At 38.7% G+C, this 20,745-nt stretch overlaps 1 protein-coding gene across 2 annotated transcripts; it reads right to left on the reverse strand.

Moving 5' to 3' along the window:
- On the reverse strand, window positions 1-20,528 carry tram2 (translocation associated membrane protein 2). 2 transcript variants are annotated; one of them, XM_079832026.1, is made up of 11 exons: window positions 20,314-20,528; window positions 18,560-18,623; window positions 18,334-18,443; window positions 18,035-18,151; window positions 17,892-17,950; window positions 16,685-16,769; window positions 16,484-16,554; window positions 12,357-12,461; window positions 8,621-8,764; window positions 8,377-8,537; window positions 1-2,544 (listed from the first exon to the last, which is right to left on the reverse strand). In XM_079832026.1, the coding sequence occupies exons 1-11, from the start codon at window positions 20,431-20,433 to the stop codon at window positions 2,468-2,470; spliced, it is 1,113 nt and encodes a 370-aa protein (XP_079688152.1). In that variant the 5' UTR covers window positions 20,434-20,528; the 3' UTR covers window positions 1-2,467. The 2 variants fall into 2 exon arrangements, with proteins under 2 accessions (XP_079688152.1, XP_079688151.1); XM_079832025.1 differs by having other exon boundaries at window positions 1,517-2,544; window positions 16,640-16,769.
- Between the last annotated feature and the right edge of the window lie 217 nt (window positions 20,529-20,745).

The raw sequence follows: 20,745 nt of genomic DNA on the forward strand, positions 1-20,745 counted from the left end.
GAAGAGAGATTTTATCTTAGTTTTTATTTTATGCAAAACATTTTAGTCTCGTCCTTTTTCGTCAACAATAATGCATGTTAATTTAGTCTTAGTCAGTGTTTTTGGACATTGGTGCAGTCTCGTCATCGTCTCGTCTTCGTCATGGAAAAAAAGGTCGTTAACGAACATATTTAGTCTCGTCTCGTCTGACGAAATTAACACTAGTTGTAAGGCAGTATTTTAACACAGTATATAAGCTGCTTACATACATTTATTGTGATACATACTAACATAAAAAATTAACAAGTCTCCCATTTTACCTTGATAAAAAAATGCAGAAAGTAACACTTTATTTCAACATGTACTCTCCTTCTCCAGCCCAAGGGTACACTATATTGCCAAAAGTATTGAGACACCCCAGATCACTGAATTCAGGTGTTACAAATCACTTCCATGGCCACAGGTGTATAAAATCAAGCACTGGGCATACAGACGCTTCTACAAACATTTGTGAAAGAATGGGTCGCTCTCAGGAGCCTGTGCAATAAATCCATTCGTGAAATTTCCTCACTACTAAATATTCCACGGTCAACTATAGGTGGTATTATAACAAAGTGGAAGCAATTGGGAACAACCACGAAATAGGCCATGCAAAATCACAGAGCGGGTCAGCACATGCTGAGGCGCACAGTGCGCAGAAGTCACCAACTTTCTCCAAACTTCATGTGGGCTTCAGATGAGCTCAAGAACAGTGCGTAGAGCTTCATGGAATGGGTTTCCATGACCGAGCAGCTCATCCAAGCCTTACATCACCAAGTACAGTGCAAAGAGTCTGATGCAGTGGGGTAAAGCACGCCGCCACTGGACTCTAGAGCAGTGGAGACGTGTTCTCTGGAGTGACCAATCACGCTTCTCTGTCTGGCAATCCTATGGACGAGTCTGGGTTTGGCGGTTGCCAGGAGAACGGGACTTGCCTGACTGCATTGTGCCAAGTGTAAAGTTTGGTGGAGGGAGAATTATGGGTTGTTTTTCAGGGGTTGGGCTTGGCCCCTTTGTTCCAGTGAAAGGAACCAAAACATTTTGGACAATTTCATGCTCCCAACTTTGTGGGAACAGTTTGAGGACGGCCCTTTCCTGATGGATGAGTGAGTTTGGTGTGGAGGAACTTGACTGGCCTGCACAGAGTCCTGACCTTTGGGATGAATTAGAGCGGAGACTGAGAGCCAGGCCTTCTCGTCCAACATCAGTGCCTGACCTCACAAATGCGCTTCTAGAAGAATGGTCATAAACACACTCCTAAACCTTGTGGAAAGCCTTCCCAGAAGAGTTGAAGCTGTTAGAGCTGCAAAGGGTGGGCCAACTCCATATTAAACCCTACGGATTAAGAATGGGATGTTATTAAAGTTCATGTGCATGTATACATGCACTAATTTTTGGTTTCTAAAAAAAGTGTCCAGGCATGATTTTTGAATATTTATAAATATCTGTATTAGTGATGATATATTTTTGCATTACAGAAATGCAAAAGACTTCTTTTATGAACAGTAAGATTTTTATTGCATTATTTTTTTTTGCATTGAAAATTAAACTTTCATGCAAAAAGGTATTTAAGATATACAAATGTTTTGAGTTAAGGATGGTTTTATTTTATTTTCAAAAGTACGAACAGTCAATGCAAAAAAATAAAACATCCTAATGCGATTTATTTTCTCTTTTTTCAGATGAAATGTGACATTTTCACCAAATGTAAATTCTTTTCTGTCTGCCATTTCATTATCAGTTTATACGATTAAATAAATGAAGTAAATAAAACAAAGGTTGAAATGTTTCTGCAAAAGACAGAAAACTCAAAACAATGTAACTATTCAAAAAGGTTCAATATTTATAAAGCATCATCATATACACAATCAAATATCAAACTGCATAAACGTACAAAGCAGAAACTCCATAAACGCTCATTAAAGGAGTGTGAGTGAGTGTGTTTGCTCTGATTCAGGGTCATTTCACTACTACAACACTTGTTCCGACCTCAAACCGGACACAAAAAACATGGATTTTCCTCTTTCTTTGCCGGTTCTTTTTGGATTGTCATGTAAATCTTGTTCATTACAAACTCAGAATGTGTGAAGTCTCACAATAACACCTATGATTCAAATTATCTCAACGAGTGTCCTTTCAAGGCCACCGTAGTCGCCACTTTTGTACCTCGAGACACGCAGATGCAGAAAAACAAACTAACCTCAAAACAGCGCTTTAATAAAGAAAGACTGAGTGAAGTTTAGAAAACATATGTAGAAAGAAATAACATGAATACTGAAACTGGAAAGAAGTTTAGGGCCTGTCGAGGGTCCTGTTGTCACTTCCTCGGAGAAACGCCACATTGGCTTCTCTTGATGTGGTAACAGGAAGCAGCAGGCAGATGATGCGTTTCCTGTTCCTGTGCCCTCGATGTGTGGAGGCTGGCCATCTGCTGGAATGAGGCTGAAGTTTACGGCGCTTTGATCTTCTTGAGACGAGGAGATGTGCCGTTCTCTGCTTTAATGAGGCCATTCTCATGATGACCGACTGCAGAACACAAACAGCTCGTGTTAGAGAAGAAAAATGCATCACCGAACACCAAACAACGTCACATGTGTAACCGAAGACATCAGACCTACAAAACCAGTGTTTGTCATTCTGTGCGTCACGTTTTGGCTTTCACACACAAAAGAATATTATTACCCAGAGGCCAAGGAAAGTTCACCTAGAAACCTAAAAAAAAAAAATTCTAAGCCATTCACAAAAGCTTTGTGTGAGGAACAGACCAACAGTTCAGCCATAAATCTTGCCTTCTGCAGTAGCCTGGGCCAATGTGCATATGCAATGTGATACATCACCACTGGTTACAACAGTATAGAGGAGTAATCAATAACATTTTTGGGTAAACTAACTCTTAAGCTTAAAGGGTTAGTTCACCCAAAAATGAAAATTCTGTCATTAATTACTTACCCTCATGTCGTTCGACACCAGTAAGACCTGCGTTCATCTTCGGAATAGAAATGAAGATATTTTAGTTGAAATCTGATGGCTCTGAAAGGCCTCCATTGGCACAATGGCACGTTACACTCTCAAGACCCTTAAAAGGCACTAAAGACGTCATTACAAAGTCCATCTCACTACAGTGGTTCTAAAATAACTTTATGAATCGGCGAGAATAGTTTTTGTGCGCAAAAAAACCCTAAATAACGACTTATATAGTGATGACGATTTCAAAACACGGCCTCATGAAGCTTCGAAGCGTTATGAATCAGTGAGCCGAATGATGATTCGGATCGCGTGTCAAACCGCCAAACTGCTGAAATTTGGCGATTCAAACCGCTGAATCGACTCGCTGATTCATAACGCTTTAAGCTTCATGAGGTCGTGTTTTGAAATCGTCATCACTATACAAGTCGTTATTTAGGGGTTTTTTTGCGCACAAAAACTATTCTCGTCACTCCATTAAGTTATTGTAGAACCACTGTAATGAGATGGACTTTGTAACGACGTCTTTAGTGCCTTTTAACCCTTAATCGCCCCTCAAGTAGGGTTTACGTTTGAGTCCCTTGGGGTCAGATAGACCCCAAACTTTTACAGAGCGATTGCATAAGGAAATACAATTTTTTTACATGGAAAACTATATATCATTTTTTTTATTTACTTCTCAACTATACATTTATGCTGTGTTTTTGTGGGTATTTGGTAGTTTTTTACCTATTTACTGCACAAATACTTAACTATGTCATAAATTGGCTCATTAAAAATCATTTTTTTATGAAAAAATCACTTGAATGATGATCTTAAATAAATATAAATAGTTTTTGGACATTGCTCTATGTGTTAGGGATAGAATACCGCCATCTGTAGGTTTGTGGAAAAACTTTAGGAATTATAGTTAAAGAGAAAGAGAGTGCAATGACCACATTATCCAATAGAGGTCCATTAGGGAAGTTATGCAAAAGTTAAGCTGCCTTTCATCTTTCTTTTATTTGCCCTTTTCCCTCTCTTTCTCATGATTGTTCCATGTTGCATTTGTGCTCTAGTACTTGTCCTTCATTTATGTATGTAATTTTTTCAGATTTATGCCAGTTTTGTTGATTTTATTTGCCAGTTTCTATAAAAATGCTCTCTGTTGCAGTCACACACATGTGTGTGTTTGTGTGCGTGTGTGTATGAGACAGAAAGTTCGTTCCACTTTGTGTTTATGCTCTAGGACCAGATCTTGATATAAATGTAGACATTTTCAGATTTATACTGGATTTAGTTGATTTTTTTTACAAACAAAGTGAAAAAAAAAGCATTTTTTACATTTTCCCATTCATTGCCAAAATCCAAAAAAATGCTCCAGACACCTGTGTTTGTGTTTGTGTGTGTGTGCGTGTGAGTGAACATGCTTGTTCCATATTGCATTTGTGCTCTAGTATTAGTACTTCATTTATGTATGAAAATCTTTCAGATTTATGCCAGTTTTGTTGATTTTATTTGCCAGTTTCTATAAAAATGGTCTCTGTTGCAGTCACACACGTGTGTGTTTGTGTGTGTGTTTGTGCGTGTGTGTATGAGACAGAAAGTTCGTTCTACTTTGTGTTTATGCTCTAGGACCAGACCTTGATATAAATGTGGAAATTTTCAGATTTATACTGGATTTAGTAAAAAAAAATTTACAAAAAAAGTGCAAAAAATGTATTTTTTACACTTTCCCATTCATTTTCAATGTGGGGTCAATCTGACCCAGAGGGACTTAAACGGTAAAAAAATTTTTACACACCTTTAGAACAACCAAATCAAGCCCAGATTTTTTGTGCATGTTTAGATAGATTATTTAGGAAAAGTCACAGAGTCTCATGGCCCTGAGATGAAGGGAACACTTAAAAAATGGAGGAAAAGTCCAGTGGGGTCAGCTGGACCCCAAGGGACGATTAAGGGTTAAGGGTCTTGAGAGTGAACCGTGCCATTGAGCCAATGGAGGCCTTTCAGAGCCATCAGATTACAACTAATATATCTTAATTTCTGTTCCGAAGATGAACGGAGGTCTTACGGGTGTCGAACGACATGAGGGTAAGTAATTAATGACAGAATTTTCATTTTTGAGTGAACCAACCCTTTAAGGCTCAGATATACTTCTGGTGTGACTTCATTTAGAACAAAGGCCATGTTCACACACAGCAGCAGAACAGTTGTCAGTCCTGTATTTGAGTCCTTCATACACTGTAATAAACTATATGATTAATAAGCTATGGAAAAAATGTTTTTACATTGCTTTAACTCATAAAAAAGTTGAAAATTGCTTCGACTATTATGATAAGTTATACAAGACTCAACTAATTGTAAGTGAGTTTAATGTAATTGAAGTTGAAATTTTTAAACTGTTGTCTGAGGTCAACTTATGACGTTTGCATGGTTTTTACATTCATAAACATCATAATAGGCTATTTTCTACCCTGGTTTTAAGCCTCTCTCATGGAACGCTCTGTTTTTATGGGCGTGCCACACTGAAGACTTTTAAGTAAACGGCCACTGCTATGATTGGATAAGCTTCGCATATTTAATGAGCTTTGGCTCCCCCACGAGTACTCGTAAGGCATTGTTTTGAAAGCGTGAGGGAAAACGGCAACCGGAATGATTCGCCCACAGGACTCGCAAAATGTCTTTATCAAACAAACACAATGATTTATCTCTCATCCACCCGCGATTGATTGGAATGTTATTTTTATATTACTTGGCCCACCCAATCGGTGGATAATAACCGCCAACAGTGCATCACACGCACGCACAGTACGTTGCAGACAGCATCATTGTGTGTGCGTGTGTGATGCACTGTTGGCGGTTATATCCACCGATTGGGTGGGCCAAGTAATATAAAAATAACATTCCAATCTTCTGCGATTGTATTATTCCTTCAAATATCAAGTCAAGAGAGTGAACAATGCACATTAAGCCCTTTCACTATTTAAGATGATGCGTATTGGTAGCCCGTCTGGAAAACACATAGCCCTGGGACGTTGGGGTTTGCGAGCCCTGTGACAGTGGTAAGTTATGTTTAGTAAGACATGTACACATAATTAATAGATAAACGATCTATAACAATGCAATACTATCACATATAAAAAACATGTTTTACTCACATTAGTGTGTTGCTTCATTCATTCATGTAATCTCATCCTGACTGCAAATCCAGTCTCGTGTTTACAAACGAATCTGTGGTTAAATGAAGGAACAAACGCGCAATGTCTTCCCCACGTGAGCTGGATATTCATTAAAAATAAAGTTCAACCACACATTCCTAATATTAGAATCCGAAGGAAGCTTATGCAGCGACTGTGTTCTTCCATAACCAGGCACAGTGCAATATCTTGCTATCAGTAACGCGATCCGTTTAGCTCCACGAGTCGGTGGGCGGGGCTATAGAATCAGGCATACTGTTGAGGTGATGTTTCACCACACGATGACGTCAAGGTGTGGCACATTCTGAGATCTAGCGTTTGCTGGGCCTGGTGTCAATAAAAGCTTTTCTTTGACTAACAAGGAAACTTACAGGATATTCTTATATCACAATGAACCCTTATATATCAAAAGCTGAATGAAAAGTTGATTTCTCAATTCGTGACCCCTTTAACCATACACTAAAAAAAAGAGTTGCTGTCTTAAATAAGTACAATCAACTCGGATGTTTATGTTCACACACATTTGTTGTTGTCAATCCCGAAAACTGACAGTGTGAATGTAGGCAAAACCCTAGTTCTTTTCTGGAGTTTGAATCAGCTTGCCAAAGTGAACTTTCCAGAATGGCGATTACGTAACAGGTAAGTGTTGCTCTGGGGCTCCACCTTCTTCCTCTGTGTTTTTAAAACTATCTATATTTAAGAAAAATATAAATGTTATACGGATTAAAAAAATAATAATAATAATTTATATATATATATATATATATATATATATATTTATATTTATATTTATATATATATTTATATTTATATTTATATTTATATTTATATTTATATATATATATATATATATATATATATATATAAATATAAATATAAATATAAATATAAATATAAATATAAATATATATATATATATTTATATTTATATTTATATTTATATATATATATATATATATATATATATATATATATATATATATATATATATATATATATATATATATCATGCTCCAGTTACACTAAATTGACACATTTTTCAGGTTAAATAAATAAAAATGACTTCCACTACCAAGAACAACAACCAAAACAATTCTATTTTGTATTTTTACATTAATGTAATTATGGTTCTATTTATTAAAAGGAAGTATATTGCTCAAGTTTTCCCATCATTTTTACATTTATTCTAAGAGATGCTTCCTCCCACTGTAACTTTAACTGCTGGTGTCACTGTTAGAAACACTTTAGAAAAATGAGCGATGTATACACTTTTTATTCCTTATGGACATTTTTGTCTTTTTGATAATTTTGCCTACGTTAATACTAACTACATAAATTTTGACACGTGTGCATTTTTATTAGAATTTTACTATTTCACCCCCATTTCCTTTTTTAAAAAAAAATCAATTTTGCACTAGGTCAACGAAAGAGTTCCACTCAGCATATAATCACACACTGTTTGTTAATTGGCCAGAGGACAACTGGCACACCAACTGAGCCTGGTTTCTCCCAAGGTTTTTTTTTTTTTCTCCATTAGGTCGCCTGATGGAGTTTTGGTTCCTTGACACGGTCACCTTTGGCTTGGCTTGCTCAGTTGGGGACACTATATTTTTAAACCAAATAAATTAAACTAAACTCAATTAAATACATCAACTAAATAACTGATCTGCCCACTGTCACTGTATGATAACTGAAATGAGCTAGATGACATCACCGTTTTCTCCAGAGGCGAATCAAATTCTGTTGCATTATTTTCCTGTTTAACACTGTGAAGCTGCTTTGAAACAATCTGCATTGTAAAAAGCACTATATAAATGTAAAAAGTTGATATAAACTATACAAGTTTATAAAGTTGACTTGACTTAGCACTGCTTGGACAAAAATGTCCCCATTGAAACCGGACCGATTTTGTTTGTTACGTCACACCAGTTCGTTCTTCCATTTCACTTTAAGTATATCTGGGCCTTAAGCTAAAAAGAGATAGTTTACCCAAAAATGTTAGTAATTACTCATTCATACTGTTGTAGCCAATGGCGATGTTTATTTTGTTATTGAGAGGAAAGCGCGCAGCACATATTTGACATTCTTCCAAATGTAGTTGGGACGTTCACTAACAGTATAACAATGCTCAGGTATTTGAACATTCTTTTCATCCCTAAGAAGATATGAGTATATCAGTGTATAACTAGTGCAGTGCAATAGAACGAGCATGTACCTGAATCTCGTTTCAGCGTGCGCTGCATCTGTTGTTTAGCGGCCGCTCTCTTCCGGGCCACCTGCTCCAATCTCAGCTCACGTGTTCGGCTCAGCTGGAAACGGAAGAACTTCCAGAGCAGCCATGATTGAGTGAAACACACCATGAACAACACCAGCAGCCTGCGTGTCAAACACACACACACACAGCATTAGTCTCATGTCGTGACGTACTGAACTACAATGAGTGTGAATGTCTGTCTCACCTGATAGAAAGAGTGTTGAAGTTTCCAGTATCCAAATCAAGCATCTGGTTTTCAGAACGAGCCAAACCGAAGCCGACAGCCAGGAACATCAGAGTCAGAGTGATCATACGGGTCAGGACGAACCCAACAGACCACATCTCAAACCTACACACACAAATACAATACAAGCATATTTGCTGTTATATAGAGAGATTATGATACACACTACCGTCCAAGGTCTCAGGTCAGTTTATGATTTTAAAATACGTCTCTCCTGCTAACCAAGGCTGTATTTATTTGAACAAAAATACAGGTAAAACTGTTATATTGTGTGAAATATGACAATTTAAAAGAACTGTTTCTATTTGAATATATTTTGAATTGTAATTTATTAGATTAGATTAGATTAGATTCAACTTTATTGTCATTACACAAGTACAAGTACAAGGCAACGAAATGCAGTTTAGGTCTAACCAGAAGTGCAATAGCAGCAAGTGCAGGATATATACAATGGTTGCGTAAGTGCAGGACATAAAAATGTTCTGAATATATATAAATATGTATAAGTAGAGAGATGGTTATTACTATAAGTAGAACTGAATTTACAGATGAATATATACAGTGAATAAATATACAGATGGCTATTACTATAAACAGAATTTACAGGTGAATATGTACTATGAATAAATATACAGATGGCTATTACTATAAACAGAATTTACAGGTGACTATGTACTATGAATAAATATACAGACGGTTATTACTTGAACAGAATTTTACAGTTAGAGGTATACAATAATATGTTAGGCTAATATGAGGAATATAGCAGTGGATTAAGTTAGTACAATAAATTATGGACAGAGCTATCCGAAAGAAAGTGTAAAAGTGCAGTGGAAAGTGGTTGCATATTCCAGTTAGAAGTACGGTGCAAAATGCAAATGTAAACATTGTTACTGTAAATACAGTCGGCAGTGCAGATGAGCATAATCCAGTTACGGTATGGTGGTGCAGAATGCATAAGTAAACAGTTGTTACTGTAATAAACAGTCAGTAGTGCAAATAACAAAGTGAAGGTGGATGTGAGGTAGGAGAGTTATCAGTTTATGAGGGAAGTGGATCAACGGGGGTTTGAGTTCAATAAAGAGACAGCTCTGGGGAAAAAACTGTTCTTAAGTCTGCTGGTCCTGGTCCGGTGGATCCTGAAACGCCTGCCGGAGGGCAGGAGAGAAAACAGTCTGTGGGCTGGGTGAGAGGAGTCCTTGAGGATGCTGCGAGCTCGATGCAGGCAGCGTTTCCTCTGGATGTGTTCGATGGCAGGCAGTGGAGTCCCTGTGATGCGCTGGGCAGTTTTCACCACCCGCTGCAGTGCCTTGCGCTCCGCAACAGAGCAGCTCCCATACCACACTGCCACACAGTTGGTCAGGATGCTTTCTATTGCGCAGCGGTAGAAGTTCACCAGGATAGCCGAGGAGAGCTGATTCTTCCTCAGTGTCCTCAGGAAGAAGAGGCGCTGGTGAGCCTTCTTGACCAGGCTGGAGGTGTTGGTCGTCCACGACATGTCCGCCGAGATGTGGGTCCCCAGGAACTTGAAACTGGAGACACGCTCAACAGCCATTCCATTGATGTGGATGGTGTCGTGTGTGCCTCTTGACTCCTTCCTGAAGTCCACAATGAGCTCCTTCGTTTTGGTGGTGTTGAGGAGCAGGTTATTATCAGCGCACCATGTAGCCAGGTGCTGGATCTCTTCCCTGTAGGCAGTCTCATCGTTGTTGCTGATGAGACCAATCACCGTAGTGTCGTCCGCAAACTTGACGATGGAATTAGTTCCATACACAGGCTTGCAGTCGGAGGTGAAGAGGGAGTAGAGAAACGGACTTAGCACACAGCCCTGTGGTACACCAGTGTTAAGAGTGATGGATGTGGAGCAGGTGGATCCTGATCGAACATTCTGGGGTCTGTCAGTTAGGAAGTCCAAAATCCAGTTACACATTGAAGTGTTGATGCCCAGGTCTCCAAGTTTGGCAATTAACTTGGATGGGATGACAGTGTTGAATGCTGAGCTGAAGTCAACAAACAGCATGCGTGCATAAGTGTTTTTACTGTCCAGATGGGTGAGCACAGAGTGCAGTGCCATGGAAACTGCATCCTCTGTGCTCCTATTGCTGCGGTAGGCAAACTGGTGTGAGTCCAATGTGGATGGTATAGAGTCTTTTAGGTGTTCCAGGACCAGCCGCTCAAAGCACTTCATAATGATGGGTGTGAGTGCTACAGGGCGGTAGTCATTAGGGCACCTCGGGCTGGAGTGTTTCGGCACTGGCACAATGGAAGTGCGTTTAAAGCATGATGGTACAGCTGCTTGGGCGAGAGACAGGTTGAAAATGTCTGTAAAAACCCCAGCGAGCTGCTCCGCACATGCCCTGAGCACACGTCCAGGGATGTTGTCTGGTCCAGCAGCCTTGTGCGCGCTGATCCGGCTCAGTGCCTTGCAGACATCTGTGGTGGAGAGTGTGATTGGTGGGTGGTCAGCTGAGGGTTTGAGCTTGGTGGCAGTTTCTCTGTTGTCTCTTTCAAAACGAGCATAAAAGTAATTTAGCTCATTCAGGAAGTTGACATCAGTGGCTGCGGGGGTGGAGTGGGGGGGTTTGTAGTCACTGATGGCCTGGATGCCCTGCCACATGCGTCGAGGGTCAGAGTTGGAAAAGTGACCCTCAATCTTAAGCTTGTAGCAGTGCTTGGCCTTTTTGATGCCCCTCTTCAGGTTTGCCCTGGATGCGCTGTAGGCTTGTGCATCTCCTGATCTGAAGGCAGTATTGCGTGACTTCAGCAGGAGTCGTACTTCCCTGTTCATCCAAGGCTTCTGATTTGGGTATGTGGTGATCTGTTTCTGGGTTGTAACACTGTCGATGGTGGTATTGATATGATCCAATACTGAGGAGGTGTAGGAGTCAATGTCCGTGTGAGCGCCACTGGTGGCTTGAGAAGCAAACATACTCCAGTCTGTGTTTAGAAACCTTTCCTGGAGTGTGGAGTCTGCCCCCGCAGGCCACACCTTGATGGTTTTCATTGATGGCTTCACGCGGTTGATGAGGGGTGAATATTTGGGTCTGAGAAACAAAGAGAGGTGATCTGACTGTCCCAGGTGGGGGAGGGGTGTCGCAACGTAAGCTCCGGCCATGTTTGTGTAAACATGGTCTAAGGTTTTGTTTCCTCTGGTGTGGCAGGAAACATGCTGGTGAAACTTGGGTAGCACTGACTTTAAGTTTGAGTGATTAAAGTCACCTGCAACAATAAACGCAGCTTCCGGGTGATCAGTCTGTTGTTTACTGATGGCTGCGTGAAGTTCTTTCATAGCAAGCTTGGCATCAGCATCGGGTGGAATATAGGCTGCTGTGATAATAGTGGAGGTGAACTCCCGCGGTAGATATTCCTTAGATGGTAAAGCTAAATTTTCAGCATCATTACTCTAGTCTTCAGTGTCACATGATCCTTCAGAAATCATTCAAATATGATGATTTTCTGCTCAAGAAACATTTCTGATTATTATTATCAATGTTGAAAACAACAATGTTAATAATGTTGTAACCGCAATGCATTCTCTTCCCAGGATTCTTTGATCGAAAGTGAAGGTCAAAAACTTTGTTCATTAATTTAATGCATCCTTGCGGAATAAAAGTATTAATATCTTTCAAAATATTTTTAAAATATATTAATGGTAATTATATATTATGAAATTAAAGCATAAGGGAGTTTGGCTCACATTTTGTGGTGGTTTTCGTCGATGAAGTAGAACAGTCGAGACAGATGGAAGCCCATCTCAGAAAGATACTGCAGAAACAACAGGACCAGCCCGACCCGTGTCAAGCTAAAGAAAGATGAAAAATATACATTTAATCAATCATTCTTCATGCAAATATCTGATATTAAACAGTAATAGTTGTTAATTAAAATAGTATTTGAATAAACTTTTTGTTTTTGTTTTTAGGGCACATGTAAACATCCATGTACACTCTAAAAAATGCTGGGTTAAAAACAACCCAAGTTGGGTTGAAAATAGACTAACCCAGTGAATGGGTTGTTTTAACCCAGCGGTTGGATTAAATGTTTGCTTAAAACAACCCAATTGCTGGTTTAGTCCATTTTCAACCCAACTTGGGTTGGATCCATCCATCCATCCATCCATCCATCCATCCATCTATCTATCTTTATTATAAATGATATGATCACAGATCATAACTTAGCTGTGTTTGACAGAAACCTGGCTAAAACCAGATGATTACATTACTTTAAATGAGTCCACCACCCCAAGATTAGTTATAAACACAAGCCTCATCTGAAAAGCAAAGGGTGAGGTGTTGCTGTAATTATAGTAATATCTTCAGTATTACCAGAGCCCGTCTACGGAGAGCCTGCCCACTCCCTATTAAGCCCTGTTGTACAGAATTTTGGTTGTAGTACCACCAGAGTTCCACTGGGGGCGATCGCCATGAGTGCAAAATGAATGGAAGTCAATGGGGCTTGACGGCTAAATTTGTCTCTTTCACCCGATTGCCGTTGAGAAATCTCAGAAATTATTGTAGATTTTGCAAGTTCAACATGGGTTTTAGGTCGAAAGTTGAATGAACGAGTACTTATGTCCTTTTGATTTCTTACAGGTTGAGTTGTTGTTGTCCATAACACGCTAGCATTCTGCTAATGAACGCTGATTGGTCAGTGAAGGACTGATTACGACCAGAGATCCCGCTTGATGGCATCGTGTCATCTGAAGCGGGACCAGAAACAAACAAAACAAAAACTCTTCTAGCACGTGTATTTACCTGTGTCAGCTGTGTTGTCGATGCCTCGAGAGAAAAGAAAGTGCAGAGCGCGAAAGCACCAGAGCGACTGAAGGATTGCCGTTAAGCAGTATCTCTGGTCGTACATGTGTATGACGTCATTGACACTTTAAAAGACTTTTTAAAGCAAATAAGTGACTCTAAAAAATCTAACACCCAGCAATGTGTAATTTATTTGCATTTCCTTTCGAATACAACATTCAAATTACTAGATAAAAAATTATATCCTGAGAAAAGTGGATTTTTATTGGTATAGCGCCATAGACCTCCATTCATTCTGCACTCGTCCTGTGAGCGCCCTCATATGGAATCAGAGAGGAACTGCAACCAGTTCAGAAGCCGGAAGTTCAGTGAGAGTGAAACTTCTCGCCATATTAGACATTCTCTGGTATTACTCAGAGGTTTAGTTTAAAGTATAACTCTTTTGAAGTGATGGTGCTTTATGTAACGCTATCTAGCGTAAGTGCTAAATCCCGTTTGACATGTGTGCTGGCTACTGTATACAGGCCACCATGACTTTATCAAAGAATTTGCTGATTTTCTATGGGAAAGTAGAGTTAGTACTGACTGCAGATAAAGTATTTATTGTAGCTGATTTTAATACATGTAGATAATGAAAGAGACACATTGAGATTGAGTTAAACAACACGTGTCAGGACCCAGTCATTGTCGTAATCATACTTTAGACCAGCACTTTAGACACGGTTGCTTCTTTGCGCTTAAAGATTTAGGGAAAATAGTCCAACGCCATATAACAAGAACAATGCGGTATAACAAGCACACTCACACCCTCAAGAGAGCAGCCCAAAAATAAGGAACGCGTACCTGGAAGAAAACAAAACTAGGAGTATTTCGCACTTCATGGAAGGACAGTGTTACTGCATACAGAAAGGCCTTGAATTGCTTGCGCTTCGACTCTCTTAGAAGACAGCACACACAACCCTAGGTATTTATTTGATAGTGGCTAAATCAAACAGAAATAAAGCTTCAACTTCAGTTGTTTCCAAACGGCACAGTAGTAATGACTGACTTTCTTTACTTGCAAGATTGATTGCATTAGAGAGAAAATTATAACCATGCAACCGTCTACTACATCATCGCATCAGACAGTGCATTGCAGTGTCCCTGAGGAAAAATTCCATTCATTCCTTGCTATAGGAGAGGAAGAATTGTCTAAACTCGTTAAATCATCTAACAACATGTACGTTAGACCCTATACCGACTAAGCTACTGAAAGAGATGCTTCCAGAGCTCATAGATCCCCTTCCTTAATATCATTAATTCATTTGTCATTAGGATATGCACCGAAAACTTTTAAGCTGGCTATTATTACACCTCTTGGTAAAAAACTTGATACTAGAGAATTACAGGCAAATCTCGAATCTACCCTTTCTGCCAAAAAATACTAGAATAGGCAGTATCATTTCAATAACCATGTTCCTTTTAAGAAAGAAGTGTTATCTGTGAGTATTTCCTGTCAGGATTTAAACCGTATCACAGTACGGAGACAAATGATTTGCCTTGTCCGATTGTGATTGTATCTCTCAAAGATCCAGTAACACAGTAATAGCGCTGCATTTGATACTATCGACAACAACTTTCTTTTGAAAAGACTTGAAAATGATGTTGGCATCAGTGGAATTGCATTGATATGGTTCAAATCATACTTATCTGACCAGTATAAATCTGTGGCAGTAAATAAAGAGGTGGCATATCTATTACAAGTTCAGTATGGAGTACCGCAAGGCTCAGTGCTAAGATTGTTGCTTTTCACCCTGTATATGCTACCCTTGGGAGATATCATTTGGAAGCAAGTCTTCGTCGTCAGTTAGGAACCTGGGTGTGATACCTCTTTGACACCAATCTTTCAGTTGAAATCCACATTTCTAGCATCTGTAAAACCACATTTTCCACCTTAAAAAAATATCTAAATGACTACATATGCTCTCAATGATAAATGCAGAAGAGACTTCAAGGCTAGCTTATTGTAATGTTCTACTAGGTGGTTGCTCTGCACGCCTAATAAACAAAGCTGGTCCAGCTGGTCCAAAATGCAGCAGAAATTCTGGCCAGTTGATAACACAGAATAAAGAATATTTAAATCAACGGCAGGCGGTAGATCCTTTTCCTATTTAGGACCCAAACTCTTGAGCAGTCTTCCTAGTTTTGTTCAGAAAGCAAACACACCCATCCGTTAAAGGATTGTTAGGCTGCATTAACTAGCACGACCAGAACAAGGATCACTTCCCATAACACCCAATGTACTTGTTGCATCATAAGAATGGCATCTACACTCTTATATTAGTCTCTCGGTTTATCCCGAGGTTACCGTAGTCAGCCGTATCCAGATCAGATGGTGGACCTGCACCTACACACGACCACAATGAATCCCTGAATGTCAGCAGAGATCCTGTTAACTAGACAATCCCACGTGAAGGCCTCATCGGTACAGATCCTCAGCAAAGACCACAAGAACCAGACTCATCTCCATACTGGCGCGATGAATCCAATCTTCAAGCAAAAGGAACTGGATTAAAAATATTTGAATGAATCCGATCCACAACTTCATTTATGAATTGTGGTGCAGCCTGAATCATAATCGCACCGTGCCTGTTCGTTGACCAGAGGAGAACTGGCCCCCCCAACTGAGCCTGGTTTCTCCCCCCTAATTTTTTTTATCCATTCTGTCACCTGATGAAGTTTGGGTTCCATGCTACTGTTGCCTCTGGACACTTAATAATATTCAACAATATTATTGATTTGACTGCACTGTGCTGGATGATGACACCACTGTTTTCTGCAGAACTGTTATAGATGTAATGAACTAATTCAATAATTGATGATCTTCACAACAAAACTGAATCAGCACTGAACTGACTTCAGCTGAACAATGACACAGCCTCTGTTTGCATCATTGAATCATTTTCCTGCTAATCACTGTAAAACTGCTTTGAAATCTGTATTGTATAAAATGCTATATATGGGGAACTTGACTTATTAAAAGTCAATCCAGCAATTTTATATGTGAGCACATCTAAGTTTCAAGACTTACTTCAGCAGATACGCAGCCAGAATGTGTAACAGATAGAGACTGATGTACTGCAGCTGACGAGGGACTTCCTCCTAAAAAAACGAAGAGAGCAACACAATTATGGTTTTATTATATTTCTATTATTATATACTTTAATTATATTGCGCATATACCTACGTATATCCCCTGCAATGTTTCTGCGTTCCTCTCGTCTTCGCTTACCTTTCTCACTTTTTGGAAGTAAAGCTCAGGTAGTGCGTGAAACCAGTATGCCAGCTGTGTGAGGTAGAAGAACTTCACCTGAAACCTGACAGAAAGACAATTACAAATCACATGACAATCTGACAGAATCAACCACAATCAAATCAACCACTGATACTAGATGTTTCCATCAAAAGTTGCGAATTTAACTGGAATATAACAAAACTTTTGCAAATAAAGCAGCATTTCCTTCCTGTGTGAAATTAGTGCAAAATATCTATAGTAAAAATGGAAGTTGCTGCAATCGGAGAAGCCAATGTGGCTTTTTTCCCTACATCCTAAATGACTTGGTCTAAGCCCTGTCTGTGAAATCAGGCCAATGTGTTTTGTAGAATAGTAGAGAACTATTCGTGGCTTAACACAAATACGTAAGGTCTACATGAAAATTCTCCATTTAATAACTGGCCATGTCATTTTTCAGAGCGTGCAGACGAACACAAACGCTGTCGTGTTATCTTGCGTAAAGTTTCGGCCGATCGCCTTCTGCATTCAGTTTATGGAAAAAAATGCACTTTCAACACTTTTCCGGAAGGTGATCGGCCGAAACTTTACTTTATAAAGTTTTAAATATGGATATATTTCTTACACAAATGCATCGATTCGCTTCAGACGGCCTTTATTAACCCCTCCAGAGCCGTGTGGAGCAGTTATTTGACGGACAGATGCATTTTTATAGACTTCAAAAACAGAGCAACTATTACTGCCATTATAAAGCTTGGATTAGCCTGGACTTTTTAAATATAACTCCGATTTTATTCGTCTGAAAGAAGAATGGCATATATACCTAGGATGACTTGAGGGTGAGTAAATCTTGGGCTACTTTTCATTTTTTTACACTATAATATTTTTAAACCCAATTTTTGTTTACCTAAATTTGCATTGAATTAAAAAATATATATACATTTCACCGCCTAAACAAAGATCATTATTCATTCAAATCTGCAAAAATAATACAACTAGAAAACATGTAAACATTTTCCACATTACAGTAGTGAGAATTTGGAAGTGAAATGAGAAATCTCAATGCAAAAACTGTCCCAAAAAAAAAAAAAGGCTTAATTTTCTTCATGCAAAATCTCATACTTTTTTTTTCTTCTCATTTTTGAGCGAAATTAGACTTCTGACATGTTTTTGACAGTGTTCATGCTTTGATTTTGCATTTATGTACCTCAGGTGAACATGAGGGTAATTCTCCCAAAGGCTGCTGGGATGCAGAAGGTATCCCTCCTATTAAAAAAAACAAAAACAATTAAGTGCCAAACAGAAAGCATGAGGTTTAATATGCGGTGCGTGTGATCTGGCGGCTCTTACTGTGCCGATGACGTAGAGACTCCATACACTGGACACCAGGTAAAACACACACAGCTGCCCAGATTCATTAAACTTTGTGTTTTTACTCTTCGACAGATGGAGACGCCGGTTAATTTTCTACAATGGAGCAAACAGGGGGGAAAAATATATAATATAGTATGCACATTAAAGAAAAAAACCTTCCTAGTGGCCATCAATGGAGGTTTTTTTTTTTCTCCCATAATGGAGCCACCTGTATGGCTGTGCATCCTGCACTAATACATTAAACTACATTACCCAAAATGCATTGCAACTCTTACATCTAGCACATACTCCTGCACCACTGCGTGAAGTATGATGGTGATACAAAGATAGAAGAGGACAGTGGCACAGTCTTTCCATCCATAATGATACAGAGTCACTTCTCCATCTGAAACACACACACACACACACACACACACACACACACACACACGTTAGCTCATGTTAGATGCATCTCCGCACTGGATATGACAGACTATCAAAGCAAATGACTGTGTGTCAGACCTGTGCCCATGGTGCTGATGTTGTACTGAGGCTGGATGAATAAAATGGCTGTTTTGGCTGTTGTCTGAAAGAGAGAAGAAGTCAACTTTCCCCCACAATGATGAGCAAAACACACAGATGTGACCCTTTACCTGAACACACACACATATATAGATCACATGATCTATAATAAACTCTCATGTGCTTCCATACAGTTACAGTTTCGATGTATTATTCTCATTCTTAAACACATTTAAAAACATTGTTAGACACTTCCTACTAGACTGTGCATTTTATTCTGACGCAAAATAAGATGACAATCCAATACAAAGCCTTAATAACATGGCAGCAAACTGTGAAAAATTCCTTATAATATTAATAATATCCAAAGAAAAGTCTGTATTTTACTCATTTTAGTAGTTTGTATTGTATGGAAGCTTGTTCCTGGCACAGAGAAAAAAATTTAAATGTAATTGTGACTTTTTCCTCAAAACTGTAAGTAATAAATCCGTATTGTGAAATATTAACTGCAAGAAAAAAAAAAGATGTCCGAATTTTGAGGTAAAAGGTCACAATTTTAATCTTTCTATACAGTGGGTTCCATATTATTATATATGTGATGCAAAATGTTTACTTAGTAGTTATTCTACTACATTCTTATAAAATTAATTAAAATGTTTACTAAAATGGGATACACAACTTTGACATTTTAATGACAAAAAAATAGCTGATTGCTATATTGTTGTACATTTGACAAATACAACATTGACTGAAAAGAATAGCTTATAATAAATCAAGTGGAAGTGATTAGTTTATGAATACTAGCTTATTATAATAAATCTAGTGGAAGTGATGAGTTTATGAATACTGCAGAAATAAATGTCTGGAAGAGTGACATGCACATTGTGCAGGAAGCATGAAAACCAGACATTTCACATGCATTTTAGCAGTAAATTGCAAAACAAACCAAATGAGCCTCCACTGATTTGTTTCATAAAGGCATGAACACAGAGGTGTTTGAATGAAACACAGATGTTCAGGGCAGCAGGTGTGAAGGGGAAACCCATCTGAACACACATATTTGCATGACAGATGAGATGTGTGAAATGAACCTTGAAGAGGGTTTCATTCAGAGTTTATGACTAATATTACAAACCTGAGAAGACCATTTCTAGAAACTTCAAATGTACATTTTAGCTTTAGGTGAGGGATTCATAAGCGACATATTATGATGTATATGAATATGAAGGGTCATATTGGTCTCTTCAGGAATGTCAGTCAAACTGGGGGGCGCGTGAGAGACTTGACGTGGCACTTCAGCAGAAACGTGAGCATCATAAAACTCAAATACACCATTATGACACCTGGTTTATGTGTTCAAATTACACTTAATATGCTTTAGGCATCTTCATCTTAATCATAATCACAATGCAGAAATCTGGGCCCAGGTGACGGTGATAATGTTTTGAATAAAGTTGTGAAGTTTTGGACTTCTTTTAACGCATTGAACTCAATCGGAGTGGGGTTTTAATGCACACTTTTAATGTGAGATTAAATGCATAAACCGAGTGTCTGAAACTTACTTTCAAAAGCTTTACACATTCAGATAAAAGTGGGCTCTGTCCACATTTTTGGTCTGTTTTTAAAGCTACACTGTCTGTTTTTAAAACGGCATGTTTCATTTTGAAGTAGAAGTCAGAAGAAAGACAGGCAGAAAAACAGCTGGCAAAGACACAGACAAGAAAAAAAAGAGAATCCCAAACTCTTTAACTCACCTCAAACATCAGTCCAATCAAAACGAAAATCACCAAACTAAACACAATGTCCGCGTGATTCTGAATGAGAAACTCTTGGCTGAAGAAAGGATAACTCTTATTTCTCCTGCGAAAAGCCATTTTACAAGTTCCCGATTTTCTGCTGTGCTTTTTTTCCTCCAAATCTCAAACTTCCACGAATCACTCCAAACTTCAGTGAGCGCACTGCGCATGCGCGCTTTAGCCACGAACCAAAGTTAGCGCGCATGCGCGGTAGAAGTTAGAACGGATTGGTGGACCGAGCGCTGGGTGGAAAATTTAGGGAAATGTACTCCTTTTGGTTTAACAAATTATTATACATTCCAGATACATTTAATAGTAAAGTTCGTCGTGTAATAGCTAATAAACTAAGCTTAATTTTCATAAAAATATTACAATTGCTTAAATGAAATC

This window comes from Gobio gobio (assembly GCF_949357685.1).
Source record: "Gobio gobio genome assembly, chromosome: 12".
In the NCBI taxonomy this organism is placed as follows: Eukaryota; Metazoa; Chordata; class Actinopteri; order Cypriniformes; family Gobionidae; genus Gobio; species Gobio gobio.

Excerpts from the sequence above, each read along its gene's own strand:
- tram2 (XM_079832025.1), bottom strand. The coding sequence starts at position 20,433 with ATGGCTTTTCGCAGGAGAAATAAGAGTTATCCTTTCTTCAGCCAAGAG. Across the intron at positions 18,152-18,333 it reads TGCAGGAGTATGTGCTAGAT|AAAATTAACCGGCGTCTCCA; the intron begins GTAAGAGTTGCA and ends GCTCCATTGTAG. Across the intron at positions 8,538-8,620 it reads TTCAACACTCTTTCTATCAG|GCTGCTGGTGTTGTTCATGG; the intron begins GTGAGACAGACA and ends TTTGACACGCAG.